Genomic DNA, 16,004 nt, shown 5'->3' with positions numbered 1-16,004 from the left:
ATAGAGTAAACTGTGTTCTTTCTTACACAAATAATCGAGAGAATTTCTCAGGGTATTTGTATTCGGTCGTCGCCGTATTTGTCACGCGCAGATAAAAGTCTCAGATCGCAGACTGGTCTCAGAAATAAAAGTCGCGAGGGACGGCATTTGTTCGTCGAATAATGCGGAAGGGTTAATTTGAAATATTAATCTACTGATTTCAGAGGGAACGATGGACGAGAAGGTACTCACCATATACTATGACTATGGCAAAAATCTAACGCGGAAATGATTTGTCGAAAAAATCTCCTCGCTTCCTTCGGCGTTAGTCTACCCTTTTTCACTAAATAGTCGAAAAGCTCTCCGCCCGAGACGTGTTCCAGAACGAGGTATCTGAAACGGAAGAGAAAAGAGCGCAGCTTCAGTCGACACGTCGCGCATCCGTATTTTCCAACAGGCGTGTGTGTGTGTGTATCTTCGTCGCTTCTGTTTCGTTTTTGTAAACGGACGCGCGCGCGTTGGTCAGAAAACGCGATGATCGCAAGCCGAGCGAAATGATTTTCCCCGGGATACACACACAGAGAGGATACTCACAGGTATTTCTTGTTCTCGTACACGTCCGACAGGCCGAGCACGTGAGGATGGTCGATCAACTTCATGATCGCGATCTCCCTTTCCACCTTCATCAACACCGACTCGGACAGCTTCTCCCTGTTGATGATCTTGATCGCCACCTTCTTGCCCAACACGCAGTGTACCCCAAGCTTGACCAATCCTACACCAGAGAAAATATTGTTGTTAGAAAGTGAGGTTCGAATCTCTTCCAGGAGAGATTTATTATTGGCAGAGATCTTGAACGCAGTAATAATCTCGTAAATAATTATTTGAGAAGGATTCGTCGCTAGCGTCCATCGATTTTCCAGCGCGAGTGCTTCACGGTTTCACTGCCGCGTTAATAGCCCCAAGAATTTCATAAGGTTAAAGTGCACCACTTAAACAAATTAAATCTGAGACGTCAAGTTGGACGACATCGATGAAAACGTTCGTAAATTTCACGCAGGAATAATTATGATAAAATTAGGGACACGTAACGCGGAGGACGTGGCAGTCGAAGCGCTAAAGACCGTCTTCCATCTGTCCTCCTTAACCTCTTGCACTATTACAGCGAGTGCTGCATAATTTCATAAATACTAGTGCCAATCATTTCTATCAAATTGGAAGAAAATTTCACTCTGTCATCAAAGTTTAGGAGTGAAAATAATGATGAATTCTCTCGTTATTAGGCACGAGAAAGAGCTAACAAAGATTCGAATGAAATCGTAAGGAGTTAAATAAATCGCCTCGACGATTCTGCTATGCCAAGCGTTCATTCGTTGCAAGCAGCTTATTAAAAACCGGACGTCCCTTTCAATCTAAGTAAAAAGGAGGCTATTTGCGCGGCGAATCGGATCGATGCCGGCAGCGCGTCGAAGATTGAAAATCGCGGCGTTGCGAACAGAGGGAAATTAAGGTCTCGACGCTGCGAGCAATCGCGACGGGGATTAAGGGTGGTGTTAAAATAGGAAGAAGAACCGATGTTTTGTTTATCTGTGCCGCGGCTCTCGTTGAACGGATCTTTAGTTCTCCGCCGGCTCCGGTGGGTATTGTTCCTACCGACGAGGTAATTTTACCCGGCACGATCGAAGCGAACAACGCGCGGAGCCGCTGCCGCTGCGACTGTTTGCCTTCGACCGTGTTTCGTAGGTCCCGCGGACCGAGAACCATTGAATCGTTCCCGGAGCCAAGTAGTACACAGCCGGTTTAGTCGGACAATCGCGCGCGTGACAGAGAACGTTCGAACGAACGCGCGCGGCGTGCTCGTCGCCGCGCGCAGCGTACCGAATTGGGTCGTGCCACTTAATTGGAAGTCCTTGCGCAAAGAGGAACTCGTCCTATTCGAGCCGGATCAGCGCGGTCGTCATTAAATTTTCTAATCTGGCTAACAAACCTGGCAGCCGAATCGAGTCAAATAACTACGTGAGTAGCTCCACTACTCTGGTCACTTCGCACGCTCTTCTTCTTCCCCCACCCCCCTCTTTTTGCCGTGCTCCTCTGCCAACGAGAACAATGCCCATTTATTCGCAATTACGATCACAGCTTTATTGTGCTTTCCTCGACCGGCTCCGATGCAAGCCTTTGTCGCGGCGAACGTTCGCGTTTCTCGCGTCGTACGTATCCGTCCGGATCGATTCGCGACGAATTACACGATTACAATGCCGACTCATTTTCCACGCCAAGAAGAGCGACTCGTCTATTCGCGATCGAATCGCCGGTCGAAGAATAATTCGGTATACCATACGCGACGGCAGTCTCCGGTTCTATTAAGCGAACTCCACCGTGTTTGTTTTATTAAGCGAACTCCGCCGTGTTTGTTCTATTAAGCGAACTCCTCCGTGTTTGTTCTATTAAGCGAACATTGCCGTGTTTGTCGAGCGGCAATCGACGACACGCGTTATTATTTTCGCCCGGTGTAAGAATTTTCGCCGGTGCCTCGCTCCGCCTCGACCGTAGTCCGATGGAGTTGTTATCGCGGAACGATCGTCCTCGGATATCGACGAATATTAAGCGACGTTTGTTTCAGTTTCTCCGGGCTCCGCAAACTTCGCTAATTCCATTGTTACGTTCGCGCCGTAACGGAGAAACGGGCCGAGTCGCGACGAGGAAAGTTTCGCGACGCGGGACCAAGAAAATGGTTGCGTTACACGAGCCTGGGACATGTTTCAGCTGCCGGAGATCCTTCCCCGAGGTCTAAGTGACTCTTCGGGGCACGTCGGCGAGTGTACACACTTTCTGCTGTCCACGACGGGCAAACAACCTGGCAAACACGCGACGGGTCCGGTTGCCGCCGAGTCCCGGCTAAGTCGCGGATACTTGCCGGCGATCGGCTACCGACGCGACAGCCCTCGACACACGTGTCCTAATCCGGTTGAATCGTCGCGACGAGTACTGCCGAGGCCTTCAATAAGGGATTTCCGAGGCCTTTGATACGTGTCCCGGAGCATTTGTTCCGCGCCGATGGCTCAACCCGTCGCCCAACCCGATCACCCTTTTCGGAATCGAACGCTGCGATAGAAATCAAAAGTTGGGCCGCATCGTTCGTTTAATTCTCCTGGATTCTTCCTCTTCAAAAATACTGTATACTAATTCGCGTCAAGGCAACAGCAGCGGAATAAATGAATTTAAAAAGAGCTGGTCGCAGGCTAACCATATTATCGCGCGACGTCGAATCTACAGCGCGAGAGATTAACGAAACGAACAGCATGCGGGACACCCGTCTAAGCCTTGAATCGCAGTTCATCAAACGTTTATAGTTCCCGATTGACCGGACGAGCCAACACGGGCACCAGTTATTTTCGAGAATCGTGAAATCACATTTAGTGCCGAGCGACCGTCCAAACGCTAAATATAAACGTACGCCTGTACGAATATTCTTTCCCGATAGGCGTCATCGGACACACGTGCGTCGACTATCGAGCATGTTCAATTACGTGTCGCGTCTCTCTCTCTCTCTCTCTCTCTCTCTCTTCGCGCCCACTCGTTCCTATTGAAATGCCGGTGCGTGTCGATAGACTCGATTCGAGCGCATCTCTGTCGCGTGAAAAACCGTGACAACGCGCGGGGGTGTGCGAGACGCGCCGCATAAAATCGGGAAACGGCGAGCACTTTTGTGCGCGCGCGTGTCTCGGATCCGACACGACGACGACTGTTTTTATTCGGCGTTATACGGCCGGCGTTTACGCGGACTTTATGCCCGGTATTTTTACTAGCTTCGGAGACGTCTTCGAATAATTTCTCGTAAAACTTGTTCCTTTGTTTTACATTCTCTACGCGATCCCTCGAGTTTTGCTTTAGTCGTTGGTAAATTGCGGATTTTATCGTCAATGTATTATTATCGACTTGTTAAAGTTAACCGTTTGCACTCGAGTGGTGCCTCTGAAGCGCCAATGAAAATTGTTATATAATTAACTTAATTTAGAATATCGGTAAAAATATTGTTAATAAGGTTATAGTAAAGAGTTATTGGTAGTTTTGTTTTAGGGGCTTCGGACCACGTTTGGAGGGTCCGCCGTGCGACGACGGGGGCAACGGACTGGCTTCGGAGTTTCGGCGTCGAGCCGCGCGCATAGAAAAAAAAGGGGCGGGTAACTCGCTCTCGTTCGAATTGAAGCGGAAACTCGTCGGGACCGGTTCGAAACGTTTCGAGCCCTCAATTACCGCTGTTTCTCCGCGTATTTACCCACTCGAGATATCAAACGGCGGCTGACGGCGGCGGCGGTGGCCGCGGCGTCGCAGCCGGTCGTGAACTGTTCCGCAGGGCGCATAATTAATCCGCGAGCGCGCTCTCGTTCGTGAAATCAGTTTCTCAGCGCTGGAGATACCGATATTAAATACTCGTTAGCAGCGCCGAGTGGCTCGTGCCTCGCGCACCATTTTTCCTTTTTTTTCTCGAATCACGCCCGTACTTTTCGCTCAACGACCACCAAGTGTCCACGAGTGTTTTCCCGCGGTGTTTCTCGTAGCCGGAACAGTCCGAAGGGACGAATCCGCCAATTTCTTTGTCGAGGAGCGACGAGAGAGAGAGAGAGAGCACGACGGAAGTTCGGTCGATTCCCGGGCTCTCGTCGCCTCTCGCTTCTCGGCCTTCGCGACTATCGACCCCCTTCCACCCCCACCGGGTTTTCAAAGTTACGACCCCTCTGCGCGCACAAAGTCGCGGCGCTCAGTTGCGAAATCAACTCCTCGCGAGGAGAGATTCCGTTCCGCCCACGCGACTCCGTTCGTCTCGGTTTTCCTGCCCGAGAGAACGGAATAAGGTGCCGCACGCCCTTGGACTATTCCAGAGACGTATTTATGACTTGGAAAGGAACTCTGTATCGAGAATTTGTCACGAGTCCGACATATCGAACATATCGATAATGGAATAATGAATTTCCATAATGGAAATCAATTCTTCCGTGATCAAAGTTTAAAAGTTAAATTAAATAAAAAGTAGCAGAAGAACCAACAATTGTCCAGTCCTATTATTAAAAATATTAAGAACAAACAAGTGCTGATCAACGCAGCATGTAAGGAGTCATAGTGCAAGGGGATGAAGAATTAGTCCAAGCAAATAAATCTCGTATACGTTTCTCGCGAAAGCGTTAAAGTCCGTCGAAGATTCCGCTCTCAGCGGAGCCCCGTGTTTTTCCAAATGCGAAAACTCCTGCCGGCGAAAACCTTGTTCGAGTTCTCGCGGAATCGAGCGCCGCTAATTTGCGAGCGAAGCGTTCGCCGATAAATCCTCGATAGCCGAGGGAGAAGCCCGCAGTTTCGGACCGTTTGAAAAGTTGAGATTTAGGGGCGTCGCGGGGGCCGTCGGTAACGACGAGCCCGCGCCACGCCGGTGAAAACGAGGAAATATGACGGAGCGAATCTGAGAGAGAGAAAGAGAGAGAGAGAGAGGGGGTGGAAGGAAGAGAGAGCCGAGAGGAAAGCAGAATTTATAGCGTCGGCTAAATTGGCTTAAACCGAAGCAAACCGGGCCGTGGTCGGCTCGAGAACGCCGTCGAGACGACGTCCGACGTCTTTATCCCGGTCCCCGCTTAAAAAGCAGACGTCGCGGGCCTCGCCCTTCTCTCCTCCCTTTATCCGCCCCCTCCACCCCCTGAGCAGCTGACCAAGTATAAAACGATGAAGAAACGAAGGAGAAGGAGTGGGCGGATGACAAAAGAATCGGGCGGTCGTTGCAGCGTCGATGGCGCGGAAGAATCGAGCGCCCTTCGACAATTAATTAATCGAATGCCCTTTCCGCGAGTCCGCTTCCACGATTTTCCCGGTGATTACTATTCCTCTCTTCCAATTTATTGAGCATTTCATAACGCTCGAGACGGCTCGGCCCTTTGTTCCTACCGTAAACACACCGGTGCGTTCGTTACGACGGCATTCAACGACGCTAATAGACGGCGATTTCGATGAAACCCCTGTCGACCCGTTTCTCCACTAAATTGTTCAACTTTTTACAGAACCTCGAATCACACCCCCTGGCTCGATACACCCCGCCGCTCGTTTAGCCATCGAATATTCTCCTCCGCGCTCGTCCGTCGATCCTATGTGGGATTACGGGACGAAATTAATGACTTCTAATCGATTTTCGATCCCACGTACTTGTTACAGAGAATACGTAACATCGACTTGCAAATTTATTCGAAATAGTTTCGAAATGAAACTTGCCAAGTTTATTATCGAATATCCAGTTCATAGATTGACAATTAAAAAATCCTTTGATCTTTTTACTATCTTAAATTGCAGTTGCTCGATCCCGCCATAAACCCATAAAATCCGCAATTTAGTCGTAACGTTCATAAAGTGAATCGAGCGAATCGATAAAGAAGAGATGCGAGGAAATAAAACCGCAGTTACAGCGAAGTTTAGCGTATCTGAGAGTAATAGTTCGTCGCGTGGTACGCGCAGGAAAAACGGAGCGATGTCCCGTGTGGAAATAATTTTCCGCGAACGGAGTCCGGCGAATTCCGGTGAAACGAAGAATTGATGGGAACCGGGGGCGAGGGGAAATTCGGAATTTCGGAATTTCGGCGAGGAAACGTGTCGGCGACGGGCGGCGCTGCTCGGCCGACGGAATCGACGAGCGGGAATTACATTAGCCCCCCGTTATAGGGACGCGTTAAAGTGCACTTTCCCTAACGACTCGCATCACGCACGATTTACCGACATCGACGGCACAGACATATCCCTCCTCCTCCCCCCTCGTGAAAATCAATCCATCGCGGGTTTACATTTCGAGCGTTCCGCGTGACGTCAGCGACCCTAACGATGCGTGGAGCTTGAAACAGCTCCGGCCGGTGTTTCCCGTGGCGAAATTCCGCGCGGGAACCGGAGCCGGTCGCGCGACACCGTTTTACCAAGCGGACTTGTAATTTTCAGAATCGACGACCACCGCTCCTTCTAATTCCCGAGTATCGGCGAACCGATTGCCGCCGTTCCGCTCCGGCGAGGAGCGGCGGAAGTCGTCCCCCGGGGGAGGGAAACCGCGAGATTTCTTTGCGTGCCCGGCCGTCGTGCGCCATTTCTACTTTGCCGGCCCGGACTTTGATCGTTCGCTCGCCGCTGATTTCGTTAGCCCCGTTAATCGCGTTACTCCCGTTACGACGGGGAGAAAGCGGATTGCGTAACAGAGAGATAAACGGTTCGACAGTCGATCTTGAAAATTCGCGGGATGGAAGTTACGCGTCTCGATAATGAGGATTCGGTACGGAATTAATTGGAGGAATAACCGTCAAGGTTTGAGAGTTGATAGCCACAGTGTTGCAGATGAAATCATTGTATATTTTTTTCTACAGATCTCTGGAGACGTCAGAAAAGATCCGAAGGCGCTGAAAATAGGAGACGTTGTGATAGGAAAACGGATGAAAATCTGATCCAAATGGAGAACCAGACGAACTCATCGTAATTGGAGGCAGGGATTGTCGTCGGGCAAGAAGAGGAGCGTCGGACACGCGATTAGCAGTCCTAATTACGGGCCGGTCGTCGGAGTCTCCTATCTTATTCCCCGGCGATGGTAATTACTCGCGTCAGTACAGTATATTTTTTTCGTCGAATGGTTATGCTTGTGCCTAACAGCGCCGGGGCGATTCTACGAGATATGGAACGGAGAAGCCCCGTTGATATCCCGACGCGTCGCATCGCGACCACTGATCCTACATCCGTCGAATCTGTGTCAAACCATCGATCATCCGCGCTCGTTATCGCGGCCGCCTGAATTTTACCGCGTCGGCGAGGGGGTGCGTCGAACACGGGGACGATTATCGAGCGATCGACTGAGCGTGCCAGTCGACCCTTCAATCAACTTAATTAGCACGGACTCGAAAACGAAATTCCCCGTCGAAAGTCCCAACGAAATTCCAAATAGAAAAAAAAATGCGCCGAGCGAAGTCTCGTTCCTCCTTTCGAGTTTTCGACCCCCGCGACCGGAACCACTCGATTCGATTTATTCGGGCCGCGAACGAGGTCAATCCGATACCACGGCCAGATTATATCTTATTTAATATTTCCCTTATGTAATCGGCTCTGTTTTTGCAACGCGTCTCTCGGGTACAACAATGTACGAACGAATCGCTCCGATTCGGGAGTCTCTCCTCATCTCTTTAATCACTGCCTTTTCCACTTCTCGTTCATCGTTACCGTTTTACGCTGTTTTAAATAAATAATCGGCAACGGCTGTCAAATAAATAACTAAATAAATTTCCACCCGAGAAACGTGGCAAATCTTGCCTCGTGTCGTCGCGGAAATAACGGAGCGAATCCCTCGTTTCCCCGAATCGACGCGTACCGCCTGTCGCCTATGCAAATGCGTTCACGGGAATCCCTTTTTCCGTATGCGACCATGGCCGCGGCCCTGTTCACCGCCGGAATCGAATTACACCGCGATATTCCGCGGATTCCGTGCTACGTTCGAACCCCCTTGAAACTCGGTGCCGCGCGCCCGTCCGCCGGTTTGTCGCCGAATTATCGCCAAACTGTCCCGACCTTCGTTGCCGTCGTTTTTCGAAAAGGTTCGAATTACTCCGCGGAATCGATGGGAGCAGACATGCGCTTCTCTGCTTGGCGAACAATTGCTCGAGTTCGAGCAATCCGACGAAACGCAACGTTACGCGAACGTGTATTCGCGACAAGGTGGAGAGAAACTATCGGGCAGCGTTCGATTTATTATTTTTCGCGCGGCTCGTGAACATCATCATCCGTCCACCGTACATAAAATCTGCGGTTATCGGGCCGAGTTCGCCGTAAACTCCGCAAGCGGAATATCAGATCGAGTTCCACCCGTAAAGTTGGCGAGTTCGAGATACGCGGGGCGCCGTTGTCGTCTGGTTGTTGCGATCGTTACGAGGAAACGGGGAGAGACGCGGAAACCGTCTGGTGAACCGTGTTTCCATGGACGGTTCACGATCGTTAAAACGGCTGACCGAAATAATGGCAGGGCGGCCAACGTACGGCGCGCCTCCCCGTTCGGACCGCGACGACGATACTTTAATGCGAGAACGCATTCGCGATTCTCGCAACAAAACTTCGACCATCGTTTGCTATTACCGAGCTCATCGACACCGAGGACACCGAGTCTCATCGAGGGTGGAGGAGACGAGACAGGCGAAAACGCCGCGCGCGAGAATCAAAGCCAACGCGAAACAAAACGGCTCGGCTCGCAGCGCCGAGTTCAATTTCTCGCTTCGTCCCGCGATCTCTCAAGGATTTTTGGCAGCCCGAAGTAGGTTGTGGCGTCTTCATGGGGGTGTAGTTGGCTCGCTGGCAGAATATCAGAACAGGCTCGCCGCGAACTTTTCCGGTCCGCGCCAGCGCGCTCCGCTCCCAAGAATCCTCCGTTCGCAAAAATTCCGGCGATGCAACTTTTCCGGAAATGCGCCCGCCCCCTCCTCGTCGGAGTGCATTTGCATCTCCGCATTTGCATCCGAGCGCGCGTCCCGTCGAACACGGGGTTGTTAGCGAAGCCAACTCCGTTGGCCCGACCGTGCGAGTTTCCTTCGCTCGAACGCGCGAGCAACAGAATTTCCAGACGGCGGAGATGCAACGGCTTCTCGTCAATTTCCACACGCTGCGTCAACAAACTGGCTCTACTCTGCCGTTTGTCGTCGCCGTTCGATCGTGTTCGAGAAAGAATATCTATACGCGCGCGGGGTAATCCAGCTGCCGACAATCGATTCGCCGTGTGCAGCAAGGTGATTGAAATTGTTGCGCGACTCGCTTGGCGAACGAAAGGGTGGCACTTTATTTTCACGATGTTAAATTAGGTTGTGTAATAAGTTTGTTCGCGGAGTTCTGACAGCAATGCAAGGCGGTTCGGTTGAATTTTCAGAGACGTTCTCGCGGGGCTATTTCAATTCAACTTGGCTGAAATGACAGCTTGAAGTGTCTATTTTATGCCAGGGTTAATTAGATCGCGATAGAATTACGAGATCATTTTGAGAAATTATTAGAAATCCATCTCTGACATCGTCGCGGGGTTTATCAGATTTAAAAGGTTCGATTCAGATGGCTGTTAACATACGTTCCATTGTTTTTTAATTATAATGATTAAATTAGTAAATTTTAATTATTTATATATAAGTTAAATTTTTATATAAATAATATAAAGGAATTCGGCAAAATTTATATTCACCTGTAGAGCTATCTCTATGCGACTTGGGTGAAATTATAGCTGAAAGTGTCTACTTTAAGACAGGGTAGATCAGACTAAAATTGTACGACAATACTAATATTTTCACCAGTCTTAAAATCGAATATTTCCAAAATGATCTCCTCCTAAAAAGATGTCGAACCGTTCCAGTTAAGGGGTTACTACTCTAAGCCTAGTCGTCCGTGTCAAAGTATCGGGGAAGTCGTCGACAATTCGGCGAAAAGATGGAAATTCGCCGGATTCGGAATAATGGAGTAGGGAGGTGGAACGAACCTTGAAAGAGCTGCCGATCCGATTAACCTTCTCGGGCGCAGTCTATTTTCGCGCCGAAGGTCCGCCCGTAACGGACACCGGAAAAGGATCCTCTCGCGTGTCTTCTCGGAGGTCGTCCGGCTTTATTTCTTCGCGGAACTCTGCGCTCGCCCGCTGGCGGATTTATTCCGATTATCGTAACCGGAACAGGAAGCCTGCGCGCCGTGAACCCAAAGGCGAACACGGGTTCGCTCGAGCGCGTTTAACCCGGGGAGAAACCGAGACGAGACGGCGTCTGTTTACGCGATCCTCTCCTCGATCGAAGAACTCGCATCAAACATTTAACCCTCGTGAAGCCTTTATTTCCGCTGCCGCGATTTTATGCGCACCGCCCTCTCTCTCGCCTTCCCTCGAATCCGGATGGCCCGATTTCGCGATTCCGCCGGTTTCGGTAAAGCACAAATAATTCCGAATTCTAACTTTCTAGGGAGTCGACGCAGCGAACAATCGGCGAGCAAATGGAGGATGTTTGCCTAACCCGGGACCAGCGACGGGACAAGGTCTCGTTCCATTAGATTGCGAAAGCGGGACGCTTTAATCGAAGAGATTGCCGGCGACCGTTTTTAGCCAGCGCGCGGCCTCTTCGTAAGTTTTTTTCCCCGGGAAAACGTTCCGATTAAGCGGGGAGCCCGGCTTCTAAAACCGGACTCGGGGAAAGAAAGTAATCGCATTGCTGGGAACCCTGCGCGCACGACTTTCTCCTCTCTCTCTCTCTCTCTCTCTCTCTCTCTATAAAAACGGCTCGCGACAGTGTACCACGTCGCGTGGTAAATACCGGCGACATTTTTATGACTCTCCCGGTGGTCGGGCACGGTTCGGCCGCGAAATAACGCGTACGTCGCCGCGGTCAACTATTGCCGCGTCGAAAAAACACAATGGTGTACCCGTGTTCGGCTTTGAGAAAGCTCCGAAAATTCGTTCGTCTATTTCGTTGAAATTGTTGTAGCAATTTACTCCGCGATCGTCCCTCGGCGTGGAAACGAGAGTGGGCAACTTGGAAGGAGGTCGATTATTGGCAACTATAAAAGCGAAGTCGAACAATCGTATCTTCTTTTCCCCAATTTGTCCGTCCTCGCTTCGTGGCCGTTGGGACAATGCGAGGAAGATGACAAGTATACGCGGCTGTTTCTGGAAAAAAAGGCATCCGCCGCGGCAATATAATCGCGGCCCGTTCGATCGTATCGATTGGTCGCGTCACACCCTGCTAGCCGACTCTTGCATCTCGAGAGAGCAGCCTCGGGTGAACGATGGCGCAGGGGCTGCAGCGGCGACGGCGGTTAAGCAGTTACTTTAAAGCTCGAAAGATGAAAAGATGGGCGAGGGGGGGGGGGGGGCGAATGAAAGGTGGTGCATCTCTTCCGGGCAACGGGGTTTGTTGGCGAGCCTGGTCACTCTTTCGAGCCCTCGTGAATCGCGCGACACTGCACTCGTGGCCCTCGTCTTCCCTTCCGGCTCGACCCGGCTAACAAAATTCTAGAGCGTGCACCAGCGCGGCAATTGCACTTTCCCTCGGACGCGATCGAGCCTTGCTCTGCACTCGTGGCGCGGCGGAGCTCGTCGACTACTTCCCAAGAACCGTTCAAGATCGAGCGATACGTAACGCGAATTCGTACGGCGATCTCGACTTTCGTGCTCGAGCATTGGTAACAGAAGAGTGGAATACGATTTGTATTTAAACGACGCGACAACGTCGCCGTTTCATTTTAGCGGTCGATTATCGGCATTGAACGTGTTAGTTATTATTAGGCCAGGATGTAAAATCAGACCGTCCTATAGTAATTAGATATCCGCACGTATCACAATACGCGTGTTAAATATTTGAATAACCCAGTTCGTTGGATATCGGGTCGTTCGAGTAGTTCATCGAACGAATCGGAGCCTGTAGCGGTCAAGTATTTTTTAATTATGCTCGCGGCGGGAAGTTTCGACGAATTTCAGCCTCCGCGATTAGATCGCGACGATCCACGCTCGGCCGAGAGATCCGCAGCAGCCCGTCGATAACCAGAGTCGAGGATCTCCGCTGGCCCTGACCCGCGATAGGAGCTCCTCGAGGCACGAGTGTCCTCGATGGTTCGATTTTCGGTTTTCCGCGAGCGCGAACCACCCGGCTGGGACGGTGTGCGTGTGCGTCCAAATAAACACCCTGTAAACCTGTACACAGCGGTGTGCAGGGTCGAGCAGGCGGGTGTAATATGTACCCGCGGAGAGAGTACTCGAGGGTTCGAGAAGGTTTCGCGTACGAGAAATACAACGCGATTACGAGACCTGGGTATTACGGGCAATGCGACAAACGTCGTATTTCGCTTTATCAAGAGCCGACGGGGCGCGTTGCCGCGGAATAGCATGCGAGAGGAAAGCTCGTTAACACGTGTAGACCACTGTTGCGATCGAGGAACGATCGTGCCGTTTCTAGCTGCTTTATTTCTCGCCGGCGTAAACGGGAATTCGTCGGAACGCGGAGCGCCGGTCGAGAAGTTGCGAGGCGGCCCTGTCGAGCACGAAACAAAGTGCCGGGACTTGGAAATCGTCAACCTTGGAAACTTTGTGGAACGCGCGCGCGTAAAGAATCGAGAATGGTCAATTCCGTAAAGGTTATGGCCTGAGCATAGAATCAATCGTGTGTAACGGCGAGGGACGCGGCGTGACAGCGAACGCGCGAGCTATAGGCGCGAACAGGGAGGAATTAGATTCGTTAGGAATCGGAGCGGATGAGGCGACACGAATTACGCGAATCCTTTGAATAAAACGGCGTTTAAGCAGCGCTTAAGCGCGAGAAGTGCCGTCGACGAGAGGCGACGGCCGCGTGTTGGGAACGCGTGACGAAAATTACGAATTTGCTTGAAACTTTTCTGCCGCTTGTCGCGGACGTGCCGGATATCGTTGAAAAATCCTTGATCCAATTTATGGTATTTAATAGGAAACGACGAGACGGGCCGACCGCGTCAAGTATTTCTCGAGCGACTGCGGGAGTTTCGGATGCACGCGTGCCACGCTTTCGGACGTGCTCGTATTTCTCGGTGAATAATATCCGAGCGGGTTTCTCCACCAACCCCCCCTCCCCCGCCGGGCGGACTAATTGCTCGGATTGCCTGGAATTGCTTGGAATTGCGCGAGGGGAGTTGGACGGGCGGCCTCCGTCCGCCTCTCGTTCTTTCTTCGCCGATTAGCGACGAGTTTTAATCCTTCCGCTTTCCGTGAGAGGCTCCTCCGTCCCTTGTCGTTTAACGAGAAATTAGAGAGCGGACTCCGACACGCGCGCCGATCCCGACGCTCTCGCCTACCTCTCGGCCCTCTCTTTGATACCTCTTTGATCTTTTGTCTATACTCCGGCGTGACAAAGGGGTTCCCGTGTGTACGATATTAATAAATAACGGGGACGACAATAGCTCGTGACTGGAAGCAATATATTCGGGTCGATTCGAAGGTTTCGTCACGCGTTCTAAGTAGTTCAAGGTGTCCGCGACGCGGGGACCGTGTGTGTCTCGCGCGTCGCGTTTCCTCGCACTGTCGAATGGAAACGCGACCGTGATCGTAATCGCGATCGCGATCGTTAATAGCGTAGAAAATCTGCTGGCACACGCACCGGTCTGCCCTTTGCCCAACGTTTTCTCCAGTCGATAAGGGCCGACATACTGATGGGTCTCCTGGGTGTTGGACCCGACGGGGCTCTCCTTGCCCTGCATCGCCGCCGAGCCACCTTCCTCCTGGTCCGCCAGGTTGCTGGATTATCCTACGAGGACAGGCTTGCCGGCGACGAACCTCTACCGACTTCCTTCCGTCTTCTTCTTCTTCGCCTGCTTCCGTCCGCCCCCACCCCCTTGTGCGGCACGCCTCCCTTTCCCCTTTCTTTCCGGCAAAGGCCAGCAGACGGTACACTCCTGCCGTGCTTCCTGCTGCTTCCGCGCTTCCTCTCGCTCTCTCCCTTTTTATCTCGCTCTCTTTCTTTCTCTCTCCCTTCCTCTTTCCTTCGCTCGACTCCTGTTCGAGCCGGGATCGAGCCGGAATCTTCAGCAGCTCCTGGCTTCACGAAAATCGCGGGTGTCCCCTGCCGTTGGTTTCGCGACGCGGATCCCTTGTCGCCGCGGCATGACGATCATCGGCGCGCGATTCTCGCGAGCCCTCGCCGGACGTTGGTTCGCGGGACGCGCGGGACGTAGGAGGGCAAGGACGAGGGCAAGGACGAGGAGGAATCACCTGCGAACACTCGCGCACCTCTCTCGGCACATGAACACACACAGACACACACGCACACCGAGAGACACACGGCGACCACTCTGTGTCACTGACACGACAACCGGTCCTTGATCTTCTGCGGTTGCCTCTTGCGGATCCTTTTCATGGTGTCGGCCGCGAGGAGGAGGCGGCTCGCTTCGACGGCAGGATCGCGAGGACGAGTCTAGGAAGAGACGGCGCGGACGGCAGCGGATCGAGTAGCATGGGGGGTGGTGGGCTGCTCACGTGAATGTCGCGGTCCGTAGACCGGCGGCGGATCCGCTCGTAGCCGACCTGCTCCTCGGAGCCGCGCGAGGCGCCATTGCGGACGCGAAACCCGAACACTGTCACGCGCGGATCCCGATCGCGACGCGCGGATCGTCCCTCGGCGACTTTTCGAGCGGTCGCACGTCGCGCAAGGCCCTTCGAACGACGGTTTCGCCCTCCTGCCAACGGTGTGCACCCTCTGTCGCTCGCGCTCCTCCACCCTGTCGTTCAACGGCCGACGCTCGGTCCCGTCGGTAACACCCGTCCGCAACCCTCGGCAGGAATCCCACGGTTTCCTCGTTGCTGGTTGCTCGTTGTTGTTCCTCGTTCACCGAGACTGTCGTTGCGCGGCTCTAACCTGGGCTCGCGTGCGTCCGCGACGTCTCGGTTCCATTAGGGAGGAAAGGGAGGCAGACGAAGGAGAGTGCGAGGCTCGCCGCGCGCGACCGTCCCTTCGCTCCGGCAGGCACCTCCACCCTCGCGCGCGCCCGTGCACCCGTGCACTCGTGCACTCGTGCACCTCTCGCGTGCTCGTGCACCGAACACCACTACTACCACCGACGGCGAGAACCGCCAACACCAGCGCGGCACCAACGGGCACACACCAGCTCGCTAGAGCCACCAGCACGCACCACCGCCACCACCACCACCACCACCGCCGCCGTCGTGATACGTCACACTGTATATCAGTCGGAACGAGTCGAGGTTGCGACGTTCCTGCTTTCGACACCGGACAGGCCCGAGGAGGATCTTCTCGGGGGGTGATTTCTCGGTCGCGACCGCGGTCTGCGGCCCGCGGGTTCTCGTCCCTGTTCCTCGGTCCCGCTTATCCGGCGCTCGGACCCCCCCGTACTTTCCGTGCGCTCGTTTTCCTCGAAGATTCGGCCCTGTCGTTCGCGGATCACGGTGCTGACGACGAACCGCGGCGCTCCCAGTTCGATTACGTGTTACACGGACGTCGACAGAGGGGGTAGTTTGGTGCGCGCGCACATCCACACCCGCCGCCACC

General features: G+C 52.8%; 2 protein-coding genes across 5 annotated transcripts in view; one reads left to right on the top strand and one right to left on the bottom strand.

Moving 5' to 3' along the window:
* Sff (BRSK family serine/threonine-protein kinase sugar-free frosting) overlaps positions 1-15,906 on the bottom strand; it is a 28,926-nt gene extending 13,020 nt beyond the window's left edge. The window contains exons 1-3 of the mRNA XM_078193887.1: positions 14,100-15,906; positions 574-754; positions 232-372 (exon numbers count right to left, since the gene is read on the bottom strand). Coding sequence (XP_078050013.1) covers positions 232-372; positions 574-754; positions 14,100-14,199 — 422 coding nt within the window. The 5' untranslated portion in view covers positions 14,200-15,906. The remainder of the gene's footprint in view (positions 1-231; positions 373-573; positions 755-14,099) is intronic.
* The window catches only part of LOC144476732 (uncharacterized), a 56,316-nt gene that overhangs the window by 16,673 nt on the left and 23,639 nt on the right, over positions 1-16,004 (top strand). For 3 of the 4 annotated variants that reach the window (XM_078193902.1, XM_078193900.1, XM_078193899.1), the window contains 2 exons: positions 7,356-7,573; positions 10,944-11,101. The gene's annotated coding sequence lies outside the window, so the exon portion shown is untranslated. The remainder of the gene's footprint in view (positions 1-7,355; positions 7,574-10,943; positions 11,102-16,004) is intronic. The other variant, XM_078193901.1, reaches the window with a different exon arrangement.

The sequence above is a fragment of the Augochlora pura genome, chromosome 11 (assembly GCF_028453695.1).
Source record: "Augochlora pura isolate Apur16 chromosome 11, APUR_v2.2.1, whole genome shotgun sequence".
NCBI classification, from domain to species: domain Eukaryota; kingdom Metazoa; phylum Arthropoda; class Insecta; order Hymenoptera; family Halictidae; genus Augochlora; species Augochlora pura.
The sequence above is the reverse complement of the archived record's forward strand: the minus strand, read 5'-3'. Positions and strand labels throughout refer to the sequence as shown.